Below are 16,819 nucleotides of genomic sequence, written 5' to 3' on the forward strand. Positions count from 1 at the left end.
TGGGTGTAGAGTAATGGAAGTATCTTATTCTCAGGTTCTTTTGCTATATATGAAGCAGTATCATTTTATTTGAAGGAAGACTGATAAAGACATATGCTATAAACCTTATAGAAACCACTAAAATAGAGAGTAATAGCTAATGAGCTAGCAATGGAGATAAAATAGAATAATAAAAATATCCAGTAAATCCAGAAGAAGGCAAAAACAGGAAAAAAAAAAAAAAAACCCAAAGCAACCAGTTTAGACAAACAAATAGCAAGATGACAGATTGCAACCCAACCATACCCATAATTACATTGACTGTAAAGAGTCTAAATAGCCCAATAAAAGGCAGCGATTGTTTGCATAAAAAAGGCAAGACTCAACTGTATGGTGCCTACAAGAAATATACTTTAAAATAAAGATACAGATAGGTTAAAACTGACAAGATGGAAAATGATATATCACGCTAACACTAATTGAAAGAAAGCTGGAGTGGCTGTATTAATGTCAGACAAAGCATATTCTACAGAAAATAACATTACCAGGGATAATGAATGTAACTTCATAATGATAAAGATGGCAATCAAGTGGACATAATAATCCTTGATGTTTATACATCTAATTACAGGGCTTCGGAATTCATGAAGCAAAACCTCATAGAACTGCAAGAAAATGGCCAAATCCACAGTTATAGTCAGTGATCTCAATAACTGATAGAACAAGAAGGCAAAAATCAGTAAGATTTGGAAGATTTGAGCAACACTATCCAACTTGACCTAACTGATATTTATGGAGCATTCTTCCCAACAACATTCTTTTCAAGTGCACATGGGACAATTACCAAGATAGATAATTTAATCTTTATTACATAGGTATTATCATTATTTCCATGTACTGCTGAATCAATGAAGACATGAAGAAGTAGGTACCTTGAGGATACAGTGATTAAGTGTCACAGCTGGGCTTTGAACCCAGGTCTTCTGTTCCAGAACTCTTAATCACCAGGCTCTATCACCTTCCTTGAACACCTGGAACAGCTCAGGTCTCAGTAAAATCTCTAGGATTTAGAATGCAATCCCTTTTAAATAAACAAAGGAGGAGGCTACTCAAATAGCACTTTCTAAATACTACTTGGAAAGGAAATACATTCCCCCTTTCCTCTCAGATTCCCACTCAGCCCAAATGGCCAGTCTGCTTCCTTTAACTGACATGACTTATAGGTATCATAAACTCAGGTTCCAGAGTCCCTGGGTCTGAAAGAGAAGACAGTTGCAGATTATAAAAGGCTCAAGGGAGCTGGCTCTTCCTCAGGCTGCCTCCGTGTTCGATGGGTGGTCTAACACACATTCCAACTCAGATCAAGATGCCTGCTGGACCCTCTTTGAATGCCAGGATCCAGACAACAGCTCCTTTTGCAGGATGTAAATACGTTCGTATTAAAAAGAGGCAAAGAATCTTCAGCTATGGTTGACTTTCTTTGTCCGCCTTCCTATCTCTGTTATTAGTACCATAATGTATATAATAATTGCAACACGGAATTACTTTGTAATGTTTTCCAGGGCGAGGTTTCCTTACTTATCAGCAAGAAAATGCCATTGAGGGGAACACCTTTTTAATGAATCTTTGAGACTTGACAACATGGGTGTTCTAAGGGAGGAAATGTGAAATGATATTATTCTGCCTTATGCTGAGGGGAGGATTCAAACTGCTCAGCAAAAATGAATCTTGATAGTGAAAATTTAAAAACCTTAACTTTTCTCTTTAATTGGATTTCTCTTCCCCCCACTTCCCTCTCTCCTTCCTCGTCCGTTTTTTTTTTTTTCACCCGAGCTTCCATCCTGCATTCTCATCCAGCTGCTTTCCCTTCTACCATCTTTCTTAACTACAATCAGCAACTCCCCAGGTCCAGCTGTCTCTCTCTCTCATTCCCTCAACAGCTCTTTCCCTTTCCTCCCTCCCTTCCCCACAGCTCCAAGGGTCCCCAGGAGATCAAAGAGTGACAATGTGGCTGCAGCCCAGCGGGGAGAACTTTCCAGCTCCCCCTCCCGGCTGGGCTGAGCTGCAAGGCTGAGGACTGGAGGCTTGGCCGGTCTTGGCTTCTTGGGGGGGAATTATGAAGCTGTGTTGTACATCACAGAAAAGTACAACTCCCTTTGTGTTGGTTAGCATGGTGTCTCTTGGTTCGGGTCTTTGCCACACTTTCTTGAAAGGCATTGTTTACCCTGGGGTTTTGGAGGTGAGGAGCAGTGCGGGTGGGAGCGGAGAGGACTGCGGGAGTGCTTTCCTAGTGCAGAATAGACCCGAGAAAAGTCGCCCCTGCTGGGGGCTGGGGGCGGGGTGCGTGCCCTCATAGGAGGGGGGGCCTCTACTGGCCAATCAGGAGGCGAGGCCAGGCCCGGCTTCCCCTCCCCTCCCCGCTCGCGGGCGGGCGGCGCGCAGTGGAAAGTTGGGAGCAGCAGCCCCTGGCCCCGCGGAGAGCAGCGCGGCGGCGGAGCGAGGGCAGCCGACTAGGCGCGGCGCCGCTGGCTCGGAGCAGCCCCCAGGGCATGGGCCGGCGCGCCGTCTGCACTCAGCCACACGCCGCCCGGGCTGCGGGCACTCGGCCGTCCCGGAGGAAGTTGCGTCCGGACAAAAGCCGTCTCATCTCAGCCCGCCCGGCCCCTGCAGGCATTCGGGTTGAGTGTTCGTCCCCATCTGATTCTCAGCCCCTAACTTTTTTTGCGAGTTCAAAGAGATTTCGGGAGTGGAATGAATTACCCCGAGAGGAAACCCGCTGCCTGTTGTTGAGAAAGGATCAGCACAGTGCTTAGGCGCTCAAGGGGGGGAAAAAAAAGAAAAAGACAAAATGATTTCCTGGGACATTGTCCACACAGTATTCCTGTTCGCTCTTTTTTATCCTTCTTCCCTAGCTGAAGATGCAAGCCTCCAGTCAGAGATTAGGGCTGAGGAGATTCCCGAGGGGGCCTCTACCTTAGCTTTTGTGTTTGATGTGACTGGTTCCATGTATGACGATTTAGTTCAGGTTATCGAGGGGGCTTCTAAAATTTTGGAGACGTCTTTGAAAAGACCTAAGAGACCTCTTTTCAACTTTGCTTTGGTGCCTTTCCATGATCCAGGTAAGGGAAATATTTATTCCTTGTTATTCTTTATGATGACATTATTTCTTATGCTATGAAATTGTGTCGGGACGTTTCAAAACCATTAAAAAAAATGTGTAGCCGAATACAGTTGTAACAAAGAATTGCTCGCCTGCATCTGGGTTTGCTCTGATAACGTTTTCAAGTCTGAGCCATGGAGATGGTTTGTTTAGAAGGCTGGCACAGTGGTACCCAAACCTAGAAAGGTGGAATTCTGAAAACCAGAACCAGAAGAAAGATATCAAAATCAGAGTTGATTGACTTAAGTTGTTTTTGTTAGAACTAAAGAATGTTTAATTAAGAAGGTGAATTGGCACATGGGTATTTAGCTACAGTACTTTGGTAAGAGCTTAACATCCAGGTTAAGAGCATGCTCAAGATAACTCAAGGATGGGGGAGGAAAACCTGTTATTTGAGACACAAGGAAGCTTGTAAGTGATTACTAGTGCACTGAAGAGATGAAAATAAGAGAGAAGCCATTCATTTCTTAATTGAATCTATTCATCTTTGCACCTGATCATCATTAGTTAGGTCCCCAGATGGTGGTAAATGTTTTGTCTAGGTCTCATCCAGTAGAAATGCATGTAATTTGGTATGTTGGTGTTTTTAAAGGTAGTTGAAGCAGAATTGCTTTATTTTTTGCCCTAAAGCCATGGGTTTCAGTTGCGCCACTGTAATTTGATCCTCTTTACTTTTTTCAGTTTCTCTTTAAAGTGGCACCTTTCTGTGAGGCTCATAGGAGCCCTCATTGTCATTGCTGAGGGTTGCTTTGCAGAGCCAGCCCTGGGGCTGGCTGTCTAGCATCCACCTGAGTTTCATTAGCACAAGCCGCTGCTGAGTTGAAGAAATAAAGCAGTGGTTTCTTAAAAGCCCTCCCCCACTGGTCTACATTTTTATTGAAATTCCCTCTCTTCAGTGGAAGACGACACCACCTCTTCACAACGAAAGCTTGATGTTTAGAACCTCACATTCTTTCCTTGCGCATTTGACAAACATGTATGAGTTCAGATTATTGCTAGGCGTTAAGAATGGCAGGTTTCCTCTATTAAAACATTTGGCAGGGGGAGGAATTTAGAGGGAAACAGAACTCGGGGGGTTTGGTTGCCGTTATTCTTCAGATGATGAAAACAATAACCTATCCTATTCTTCTGGGATATACATATATTTTAGTAATTTCTACATTGATTAAACGTGAAAGGTTCATATTCAAATGAAGAATTGAATGAACGTTTATTGTGTTAGCTGCCTTAGTGAGATACATCATGTGTTAACAATGTTTTAATTTATTAAATGTCAAAATGCCAGTTGTGATGCAATTCAATTCTTTTGTTACTTTGGAATAGACTAAATATGTTTCTCCTATAGGGATGAATCTCAAATTGGCTGAAAAATAAAATAAAACTTGTGTTCTCTAACATTTCAATGTGCTTTCCTCCAAAAAACTCTTGTGAGATGATGTTGCTGTAAACAGAACACAAAATTTGCCGCAGGTCATAAATGGAAACCAGATCATCATGATCGTTTGATATGATATGAAAAATTATTGGAATAAATTGTATTGTGGTGTGCTGCCTTCCAATTATTACCGAATGGGAAAATTTTGTCGTAGTTGACTTTCTCCTACTTTAGCAATCATGATTCAAAGTAGGGGAAAGTTGATATGCTAATAACATATGACTAATAAATTATAGCTATTTTGAATGAAATAATATGAGAAAATAGTTAATTTAAATTGGCTCCATAAAGTTAATTGTAGGTATAATTCAGCAAAATTATTAATCCTAATTCCATGAGATTCAAAGCAGAGGGAAGTGGCCAAGTGTTTGTCTAAGGCTAAAGTATTTTTGACGATAGAGGGAAATCGAAATGAAAACATACTAATAACCTTTAGTTTACTAACTCACTGTAATCAATTGTAATATTATGTTTGCCATTTTCTGTTTGTGTATGTGTGCCATCATTAAGAGTTTTTGTTTCTCTTCTACTTCTCTGGTTGGTTATCAGCTTGCAATCACCAGTGGAAAGAAAGGGCCTTGCATGAGGGTTGGCTGTCTTACTCGGTGACATCAGAAAAGTCTCTCTGGCTTTTTGTGTCTGTTTCCTCAACTCGAAAAGGACAGAATTGGATTTGAACATCTCTAAGGTCATTTCTAACTGTAATGTTTTACAACGGACTGTTTTACATGTGGTATTTTTTCACAGTCCCTGACACCTCTTTGTAAATTTGGGTGATACAACTGACAGGCCAAGAAATGGTGTGTGTAATTTAATATAATGATTCTATGAATAACCTTGAGGACTTAGAGATTTTCGAAGTCCTTTGACATCTGTCTGCTGTTGCATTTAGCTAGATGAAATAATGGGTAAGTTCTGGGACATAGTCTCAAGGCATTTAACAAAGACCTTCAGGCCTTTGCAGATCATTGCTTTGGATCTCTGCATTATAGTTTGGGGCAAGATGTGTGTTTTTTAGGGGGAGGTAAAATTGATATACATGGAAAATATAGAAATTCAAGAGAAATGAATCTCTTGAGAAGTTGAGAAGGAGATGATAAAATCATTCGGAAAATGTGCATGTAGGAAGCTGGCGTTGGAGGACCCACAACACACCCGTGGCAGGAGTAAGTACCAGAGAGGACCACGGTCATGGCAAGTCAAGGCAACCTTGTGATGCGAACTCTACTTATGATGGATTTTTCCACTTCCATAATCACATTTAATGTATTGACATTTAAGTTTTCCTGAGATCTAATTCCTTTATCCATACAATCATTCTCTTAAAATCTACAATTCTGTGGTTTATTATATATTCAGAGAGGTGTGCAACCTGCATCTTAGTCAAATTGGGAACATTTTTCTCACTTTATTTATTTATTTATTGTCTTTTTGCCTTTTCTAGGGCCGCTCCTGTGGCATGTGGAGGTTCCCAGGCTAGGGGTCTAATCAGAGCTGTCGCCGCCAGCCTACACCAGAGTCACAGCAATGTGGGATCTGAGTCGCGTCTGCAACCTACACCACAGCTCATGGCAACGCCGGATCCTTAACCCACTGAGCCAGGCTGGGGATCGAACCTGCAACCTCATGGTTCCTAGTCGGATTCCTTAACCACTGCGCCACGTGGGAACTCCACCATTTCTCTCACTTTAAAGAGAAATGTTTTAGTTATGTCTCTTACCCTTCTTTTTTTAATTTTAATTTTTAAAAAATTTTATTTATTTTTTTGGTCCTTTAACATTCATATCAACTTCCTCTCAGCCCTAAGCAGCTCCTGATTAATGCTTTGTGGATTTTCCTATTTTGGATTTTCATACGAATGGACTCATATGATATATGGTCTTTTTTGTGACTGGCTTCTTTTTACCTTAGCGTAATGTTTTTAAGGTTCATCCATGTTGTACATGTATTAGTACTTTACTCATTTTTACAGTCAAATAATATTCCGCTTGTTACATGATAGACATTTTATCTTTTAATCTGCAGTGGATATTTGGGTTGTTTCCACTTTTTGGCTATTATGAATAATGCTTCTATAAACATTTATGTACAAGTTTCAATGTGCACATATGTGATATCGTGGTTTATAAGAAGAAGTAAATATTTGGTCTTTGTCACCTTTTCTTAAAACCCTTGAAATTTTCAAAGTGATGAGAACCATAAAGGTATCTTCTGTTATGTTAATGAGGTGACTTTGGACCCCACTGAAGAAGGAGCTCGTTGCCAGGAGACTCAACCCGGTGATTAGAGGGTTGGAACTTTCAGTGCCACCCCCTGACCTCTGGAGAATGTTCCCTGTGTACTTGAAAAGAATTTGTATCCTGTTGTTTGGACATGGGATGTTCTCTGTAGTCTGTTAAGTCCATCTGGTCTAACGTGTCATTTAAGGCCAACTTTTTCTTACTGACTTGTCTGTCTGGATGATCTCTTCATTGATACAAGTGGTATGTTTCAGTCCCCTGCTATTATTGTATTACTGTCCATTTTTCCCTTTGTGTCTGTTAATACTTTATGTATTTAGATGTTTCTATGTTGGGTGACTACTACAAGTATTATGTCCTTTTATTGGATTGATCCCTTTGTCATTATGTAACACTTTTTTTTGTCTCCTGTATAGTCTTTGTTTTAAAGCTTATTTTGTCATGTGTATTTCTACTCCAGCCATTCTTTTGTTTCTTTACGCATGGAATATCTTTTTTCATCCCTTCACTTCCAGTCTGTGTATGTGTTTTTTGAGCTAAAGTATCTTGTGGGCAGTGTGTATATACAGGTTTTGTTTTTGTTTTAATCCATTCAGCCACCCTATGTGTTTTGATTAGAGCATTTAGCCTGTTTCCTTTTAGAATCTTATTTGTAGGTTGTACTTATTGCCACTTAAAAGTTAATTGTTTTCTGGTTGTTTTTGTAGTCTCCTCTGTTTCTTTCTTCTTCTATTGTTTTCTTCCCTTGTGATTTGATGCCTTTTTTTGGGGGGGGGGGCATGCCCGAGGTATGTGGATGTTCCTGGGTCAGGGATCAAACAGGGATCACCACAGCAGCGACCCAAGCAACACCAGATCCTTAACCTGCTTTGCTGTAAGGGAACGCCTGATGACTTTTTTAGTGTTGTGTTTGTATTCCTTTCTCTCTAATTTTTGTGTATCTGTTAAAGGTTCTGTATTTGTGGTTCCCATGAGGTTCATATATGACAACCTTTGTGTAGAGAAGGCTGTTGGTTATTTAAGTTCAAGTATGGTCTAAAACCACTAGGTTTTTATTCCCCTGGCCCCAGCACGTTCTACTTTTGATGGCATATCTACATTTTTTGTTTTGTTTGTTGCTTAACTGATTATTTTAGATGCCAGTGATTTTACTACTTTTGTCTTTTAATTTTCTTGCTGCCTTTACAGGTATTTGAACCACTACCTCTCTACCTTTACTATATGTTTGCCTTTACTAGTGAGATTTTTTTTTTCTTTCATGACTTGTTTTTTCTTGTTTTGTTTGGTCATGGCCTTTTCCATTTAAAGAAGTCCTTTTAATATTTTTTGTAAGGCCGGTTCAGTGGTAGTGAACTCCTTAGCTTTAGCTTTTCTGGGAAACTCTTTATCTCTCCTTCAGTTATGAAAATTAACCTTGCTCAGTCGAGTATTCTTGGTTGTAGGCTTTAGCTTTTAGCCCTTGAATATTTTATGCCAGTCTCTTCTGGCCTGTATAGATTCTGCTGAAAATCAGCTGATCATCTTATGAGGGTTCCCTTATATATAACTAGGTGTTTTTCTCTTGCTGTTTTTAAGATTCTCTTTGTAATTTTTGATATTTTAATTGTAATATGTCTTTGTGTGGGTCTCTTTGGGTTCATCCTATTTGGGACTTTCTCTGCTTCCTGGACTTAGATGTCAGTTTCTTTTGCCAGATTAAAGAAATTTTTAGCCATTATTTCTTCAAATAGGTTTTATGTTCTTTCTCTCTCCTTCTCCTTCTGGAACTCTTATATACAAATGTTAGTATGCTGATATTGTCTCAGAGGTATCCTTAAACTGTCTTTTTTATTGTTGTTATTCCTTTTCTTATTGCTATTATGATTGGGTGACTTCCGCTAGCCTGTCTTCCAGGTCATTGATTTGTCCTCTGCATTTTCCATTCTACTGTTGATTCTCTTTAGTGCATTTTTCATTTCATTTGTTCTTCATTTCTGATCAGTTCTTTTTTTTCCTGTCTCTTTGTTGATGCTTGCTGAATTCATCCATTCTTCTTCTGAGTTCATTAAGCTTATTTATGACAATTACTTTTAACTATTTATCTGGTAAATTGCTTATCTCTTTTTGTTTCTTTCTTTTCCTGAGACTTTAATCTTGTTCTTTTGTTTGGAAGGTATTTCTTTGTCTCCTCCTTTTGCCTAACTCTTTGTGTTTTTTTCTATATATGAGGTATATCAGCTGTGTCTCCTGGTCTTGAAAGAGTGGTCTTATATTAAAGGTATCTTGTGGGGCTCAGTGGTACAATCCCCCCTTATCTAAGAGCCAGGTGCTCCAAGGGTATCCCTTGTGTGGGCTGCATGCACTCTCCTGTTGTGGGTGGGCTGAGATTGCTGTGGGCACGCTGTTGGGTTGGGCTGACTTGTAGCCCAGCCAGCTCTATGGCTCTGCTGTGATTACCATGGATGCCCTGGTAAACAGGGCTGTTCCCTAGCTGGCTGTCTCTGAGGTCTGGTCATGAGCGGGTTGGTGGGTAGGGCTGGCCCCTTGAGTAGGATCTGCTTTGTAAGAGTCAGTAAGGGAGTTGGTTGGGCAGGGAAGATCCACAGAGAAATGCCAGAGTAGGGCTTGTAGGTTGATGGAGAGTGACCAAAATGGTGCCCACCTGTGCCAGGCCAGCTAGATGGATGGAAAGTAAAAAAATGGCACCTCCAATGCTTCCACCCCCAGAGAAAGTTCCACCAGATTCCTGCCTTTGGCACCTGCCCTAAAATTAGTCAATGAATCTCCTCTCCTGTGACCCAGCCCGTTTTCAAGCTACTGCCTCTCTATTGGGATTCAGAGGGGGTGAGTTTGTGCACAAGCCCTTCAAGAGCAGAATCACAGTTTCCTATAGTCTTCTAACTCTCTGGAAGATAAGCCCCACTGGACTTCAAAGCCAGACGTTATGGGAGCTCATCTTCCTGGTACAGGTCCCCTGGGGTGGGGAGCCCAATGGGGACTTGGAGCCCTAACTCCTCAGGGGAACATTCATGATTGTGCTCTCTCTCCTGCTTGTTGGGAGCATGGGTTCTTATTAGACTGTGTCTCTGCACCACCCCTGTCTCAATGTGGCCTTTTCTTTTTATCCTTAGTTGTAGAAAATCTCTTCTACTAGTCTTCAGCTTGTTCTCAGAGATCGCTTTCATATATGTTTGTAGTTTTGATATATCTCTGGGATAAGGTGAAGTCAGGATCTTCCTACTCTGCCATCTAGATCAGCACATAATCATTCGGTTGTTTGAGAACAGACTAAAGTGGAGCAAGGGTAGACATGGGCATGGGGGGGGATCAGACATTATTGCCTCATTCAGGCAGAAGAGGATGGTATCTCGGGTGAAGTTGGTAGCTATAGCAGTTTTGGAAAATAGTTGGGTTCTGTGTATATTTTGGAGATGAAACCAAAAGGATTTAATGATGGACTGGATGTGATATGTGAGAAATATGACAGAAGACTAGACAGAGTCAGAGGATTTGGCTCGAGTGAGTGGAAGCATAGCATGGCCATTGCTGAGATGGAAAAGAATGAACACAGAGCAGGTGTGAGAAAGAGTTGGAATCTGAGGCTTTTGTTTTTGTGTATGTTTGAGTTGCCTTTGTTATGCAAGTGAAGGTATTACAAAGGCACTTGGATATATGAAAATTGAGCTTAAGAGTAGAGGTCTGGGTCAGAGGTAGAAACTTGGGATCTAGAGTCACACATAATATGGTAATCAGGGCAGTGAGGTTAGCTGGCACTACTAAGGGACTGATTAAATGAAGAATAATAAAAGTCTGAGGACCGAGCCTTGGAATATTCCAGCGTTTAGCAGTCAGGGATGAGGATAAAAGAACAAAGCAGCCCGAGAAATTTAAGACAGAGAGAGAGAAGAGTAAATTGTACTAGAAGTCAAGAGAAGAAAGCTTTTCAAGGAAGAAATACTAATCTGTTAGTTAAGAAGAAGACTGAGAATTGTCTAAACTATTTAACAATGTGGAAGTCATTGATGTCTCAACAAGAAATGATGGGAGTAAAAGCCTGTTTGGAGAGAACTTAAAAGAAAATGGGAGAAGAGGAATTGGAAATCCTTGGAATTACATTGCTGTTTCCAACTACTGGGAAGGTTGTTTTGTTTATGAAGCTAAAATTAAATTCAATAAATGATTCAACTAGTATTTTGCAAAATGTGAATGCAACGTAGGAGAAAGAACGTCCAATTTGGAACAGATTTGTGATTCCTTCCTTGTTTTTGTCATATTGGTAGATTATTACCAAAGTCCATGGTTTTAATCATAATATAGTGAAAGATAAAAGACTGAAAAGAGACTCAGAATGGCAAGGACTTGACTCATTGGGAGAAATGTCAGCATTACATGTCTCTCTGCTTATGAGTTTCATGATAATAAAACCTATGAGCCCTAAATGACTTTGGTTCTTCAGGACTACATCGTGGTTTTGTTTTTTTTTTTTTTTTTTAAAAGCAACAACAACACTCCAGGCCTTCTTTTATGAAAATATTCTTTTAGAGAATTTTTCTGAGCAATAGAACAGAAAATTTTTACAAGGAAAGTATTGCACATTCAGTCCTTGAAAACCTATACAAATTTACATGAGCTCAACTTCAAATTGAATGTTTTCAGTTTCAGTATATATAGAAAAGGAGCCAAGACGCTATCAGTCTCCCTTGGCCTCCTGGACATCCTACAGGAAGAAGGATTTTCATGAGGAAGAGGATTCTCTTTTAGGTCCAAGAGAAGTCTAACCAAAGGAAATGAACAGAACTTGAAGAGTGGGAGATTTTGGTTAGACAGTGATAACTGTGTTTCCTAGGAAGATAGACTATTTTATCCCAAGAGAGTAGATGCCACGTCACTGGTTGTTTTTGAGGATATGTAGAGACGTTTTGCTGTGCACAATGAAAACTTTCAAAGTTCAGGGACTCAATTTTGATATATCATATGTTAAACATGTTAGGGATGTTTCTTTTTTTTCTTTTTTTTCTTTTTTTTGTCTTTTTTCAGGGCTGCACCGTGGCATATGGAGGTTCCCAGGCTAGGGTCTTATTGTAGGTGTTGCTGCCAGCCTATGCCCCAGCCACAGCAACTCGGGATCTGAGCTACATCTGCGACCTACACCACAGCTCAGGGCAACACCGGATCCTTAACCCACTGAGTGAGGCCAGGGATTGAACCCGCAACCTCATGGTTCCTAGTCAGATTCATTTCTGCTGCATCACAACGGGAACTCCAGGGATGTTTCTGTTTTTAAAAATCATCTGTGATTCCTACACAATGAAGGGTTTTTGTTTTTTTTTTTTTCCTGTTTTTCCTTGTTAAGCTGAGGAACAGCCTTCTAATTGATTGATAGTAAATCAGAAATTGGTTTTGCTAGTCAAACAAACAACAACCATTCTCAGTGATCTTTATAACTGTACTTACTTATCTTTAAGCTCCTTAGGCTTGGACTGCTCTATTTATTTTACAGGCCCAGGACACAGTAGATACTCAAGAAATGTTTCATGAATGAATGAATGCTGGAAACAAGAACCCATGATTTCTCTGGGTATTTTAATCTTGTCTTTAATGCCTATGATTTTGCATTAAAAATTTTTACTTATTGTAACATTTGGAAGAATAAAACTAAACAACATGATCACTCACGAATTAGGCGTTTTGGGTGATATTTATCTCCCATTCAAGCTTGAATATGAAATGGAAGGATCACTGTGACCTAGATAACGCCTGAGTCTTGGGTAGTCACTGAAGTTTGTAGAGCAGGTGAATTTGCTGGTGGGGGTAGATGGAAATTTCTGTGCAATCTGGAATGGCTCAGCTGCATGCTATCTGCATACTGTATCCAGGTTGCCTATCTTCCAGTTTAAATTGGACTGGCTATAAGAATGTCACAAGAAGTAAATTAATTTCTAAGGAGCGCTGTGTAAACAGTCACATCCCCTGTGGTTCTCACAAGTCTATAGGGATTCTCAACCTTGTTTTTTTTCTTTTCCAATAAATCTCTGTGAGGATTCCCCATCTCTACAGAGAATAGGAAAAATAGAGAAACGGGCTCATGTTATGTCAAGTGTAAGGTGTAATGATATTAGTGTTCCCCACTTTAATGGTGTTGTCATGGTTAAATTAAAAAAGTATGTGTGAAAGTCCTTTAAAAGTACTATAGAATCTATGGCGTTGCTCTTACTTATTGAATCACATTTGTCTATAAAGATTGAATAGGTACTGTTGAAGAGTCAGTTATTAAGAAAAATAGTAAAACATTTATATAGTCAATAAAAAAATTAAGTTGGAAAAAAATACCTCCTTAATGACTTGGCTGTTAACCAACCTATAGAGAAAGGACAATTCAAACCAGTTCAAATGTAGTACCACTCTGACGTACTCAGTATTTGAGACACATGTCGTTTTTGCCACACTATCCCCTGGAGCCCTAGGCCACTGCTTCGTAATTAGGAAACCAGCCAGAGAATTAAAAAAATCCAGGAGTTCTTGTACTTGAGTGGGTTAAGAACCTGAGGATGCAGTTAAGCAGGTGAAGGATCCTGTTTGCTGCCTTGCTTATCGGGTTAAGGATTCTGTGTTGCTGCAAACGGTGTTGCAGATCTGCATGCTCAGATCTGGCACTACTGTGCCTGTGACGTAGGCCTGCAGCTGCATCTCTCATTTGACCCCGAGGCCAGGAAATTCCATATGCCACAAGTGCAGCCGTAAAAAAAAAAAAAAATCCGAAGATCAACCTCTTTATTTCTTCCTCTTTTTTTCTTGATCTCTTTTCTTTCTTTCTCACTTTCTTTCTCTTTTCCCCCTCTTTCTTTCTCCCTCTTTTTCTTCCTTTCTTTCTCTCTCCCTCTTCCTTCCTTTCTCTCTCTCTCTTTCTTTCTTTCTCTTTCTTTTTCAGCTACACCCTTGGCATATGTAAGTTCCTGGGCCTGGGATCTAATCTGAGGCACAGCTCTGACCTACGTCACAATGGGTAACACCAGGCCAGGGATTGAATCCGCAGCACTGCAGAGACAATGCAGGATCCTTAACCCAGTATGCCACAGTGGGAACTCCTTAAGCCATTGGATTTATTGATTTATTTACTCACCAGTCCATAGTCGACTTCTTCCTATTTGTCAAGGACTATGTTAGATACATTTGATTCAAAGATAATTAGGCATAGCTTAATAGTCGGAGTTCCCATTGTGGCTCAGTGGTAATGAACCTGCCTAGTATTCATGAGAACACAGGTTTGATCCCTGGCCTTGCTCACCAGTGTTCTGGTGATGCCATGAGCTATGGTGTGGGTCACAGATGTGGCTCGGATCCCACGTTGCTGTGGCTACGGTGTAGGCCAGTGGCTACAGCTCTGATTTGACCCTTAGCCTGGGAAGTTCCCTATGCCATGGGTGCAGCCCTAAAAAAGAGTAAAAAAAAAAAAAAGTCTTTGGGAAGAAGGACAAGGGAAATAACAATATTATATACCGCGAAACATTTTACGGTGGAAAAAAATCTATGGGGGATTGTGTGAGGGAGAGCAGTTTGCCTGATCCCAGCTTCAAGAGGGTGAGGGTCAGCAAAGGTTTTCTGAAAGAATGTGATTGGAAGAAAATACAGGAGGAAAAGCAGTTTGATCCAAATAGGAAGAAGTTTGAATTTCATCCTGAAAGCTGTCGGGAACCTGGAAGGTTTCTAAGCGAAAAGTGACATGATTGGGTTTTCATTTTGGATCCTTTTGTCTGGGGTGGATTGATGCAAGGCAGTCCCAAGAGCTGAGAGGTGAAATCTGAGGCCATCCTAGCAGTTCAGAGGTGGTGGTGGGGGAATTGAGGGGACTTGAGCAGAGGATGTAGCGCATGGGTTTCTGAGCTCTTAAAGACCAAAAGCCTGGACTTGGCCCTTAGAACATGGAGAAGAGGGAAATAGGATTGCCTTCTGTAGACTAAAAGATGAAATTAGCATAACAGATGAAAAAGGTAGGTAAAGTTAGCTTTAAGAGATATCATTACTGCTGGGGAGTAGTCTTGATTATAAGCTCCTTATACATTAACCTGCCCCAAATAAAATAGAAACCTATTTTGACCTCCTGTGGGAGGTCAGCCGTGAAATAAAGAATCATGGAACAGACTTGGACATTGTACAACCAAGTTCTTTTAAAAGAAAATGCTGTAGTTGACATATAACATTGTATTAATTTCAGGTGTACAGCAGAATGATTTAACCTTGGTCTGTATTATGATACGATCATCACACTAGTCTAGTTAAGATCTGTGGCCATAGATGCAACAAAATGTTTTTTTCTCATGATGAGAACTTTAAGATTTACTGTCTTAGCAACTTTCAAACATGCAGTATTGACTATAGTCACCAACATCCCTATGACGTATTTATTTTGTAACTGGAAGTTTTTTTTGTTTTGTTTTTATTTTGTTTGTTTGTTTCTTGTCTTTTTGCTATTTCTTGGGCCGCTCCCTCGGCATATGGAGGTTCCCAGGCTAGGGGTCGAATTGGAGCTGTAGCCACCGGCCTACACCAGAGCCACAGCAACGCTGGATCCGAGCCACATCTGCAACCTACACCACAGCTCACAGCAATGCCAGATCGTTAACCCACTGAGCAAGGCCAGGGACCGAACCCACAACCTCATGGTTCCTAGTCGGATTCGTTAACCACTGCACCACGATGGGAACTCCCTGTAACTGGAAGTTTTTGACACCCTTTACCAATTTTGGTCACCCCATCCCCTGCCTCTGGCAACCACTAACCTGTTTTCTGTTTCTGAGTTTTGTTTTGTTTTTGTTGTTGTTGTTGTTGAGCCTCCACATGTGAGAACATTTGTTCTTTCTCCATCTGATTTATTTAACTTTGCAGAAACTCAAGGTCCATCCATGTTGTCGCACATGGCAAGATTTCCTTCTTTTTGTGGCTGAATGCTATCCTTCTGTGTGTGTACGCATGTATGTGCACGTGTGTGCCACATTTTCTCTATCCATGCCTCCATCAGTAAATACTTAGGTTGCTTCCATATTTTGGCTATTGTAAACAATTCTGCGATGAACAGGGAGGTTCATTTATTTTTCTGAGTTAGTGTTTTGGTTTTCTTTAGATAAGTACCCTGAAGTGAATTTGCTGGATGATGCTGTATTCTATTTTTAATTTTTGAGGAACCCCTATATTGTTTTCCATAGTAACTGAATCAATTTATATTCCCACCAACAGTGCACACAAGATCCTTTTTCTTCACATCCTCTCCAGCACTATTTAGATCTTGTCTTTTGGGTAATAGCCATTCTGACAGATGTGAAGTGATATCTCATAGTGGTTTTGATTTGCATTTCCTAATGGTTAACAATGTTGATTACTTTGCATTTACCTGTTGACCATCTGTATGTCTTCTTTGGAAAGATGTCTCTTCAGAGCCTCTGCTTGTTTTTAAATTAGATTCTTTTTGCCAAGTTCTGTCTGGGGTTCAGCATGTTATTTCCTTCTACACTTAACTACCCGGTCCACCATAAGCAACATTCCAACTGTGGTGATAGACTGTTTATTCTTATAAATATGTGATGATGTCATTACATATTTGGATCATACTATTAACCCTCCTTGTTTTGGTTCCATGCTCACCAAACAGCCTCCTAATAATTTAACCTCATGGACTTTCCTTATAGGGAGAGAATGCTCCGGTCAGACTGGCGTATACATCAGATTCACCAGACAGTTATATTCCTCGTTGGTAACTCATGTTTTGGCACACCAGTTGTATACATCTGTCTCTACTGTTTAAAATATTCTGACAGTGTCCAGTCAAAGTTTTTGAATTTGCAAGTCTGAGAGCCAGACCTTAATTAATGGTGAATTTATCAAAGTAAGTGTCTCCTGGTGTGGATCTGTTTGGGTGGCCAGTCCGTCTCCAGGTATCACTCCTCGGTATTTCCAGCTGTTAGTGTTAGAGTGAACAGTGCCAAGTGACTTTTCTGTCCACTTGAAGCTTGTGTAGATGACAGCTGAAGCCAT

At 40.5% G+C, this 16,819-nt stretch overlaps 1 protein-coding gene across 2 annotated transcripts in view; it reads left to right on the forward strand.

Moving 5' to 3' along the window:
- Positions 2,459 to 16,819, forward strand: part of HMCN1 (hemicentin 1) — a 492,489-nt gene continuing 478,128 nt past the window's right edge. For both annotated transcript variants that reach the window (XM_021102638.1, XM_021102639.1), the window contains exon 1: positions 2,459 to 3,098. In XM_021102638.1, the coding sequence (XP_020958297.1) occupies positions 2,828 to 3,098 (271 nt within the window). In that variant the 5' untranslated portion in view covers positions 2,459 to 2,827. The remainder of the gene's footprint in view (positions 3,099 to 16,819) is intronic.

The sequence above is a fragment of the Sus scrofa genome, chromosome 9 (assembly GCF_000003025.6).
Source record: "Sus scrofa isolate TJ Tabasco breed Duroc chromosome 9, Sscrofa11.1, whole genome shotgun sequence".
In the NCBI taxonomy this organism is placed as follows: Eukaryota; Metazoa; Chordata; class Mammalia; order Artiodactyla; family Suidae; genus Sus; species Sus scrofa.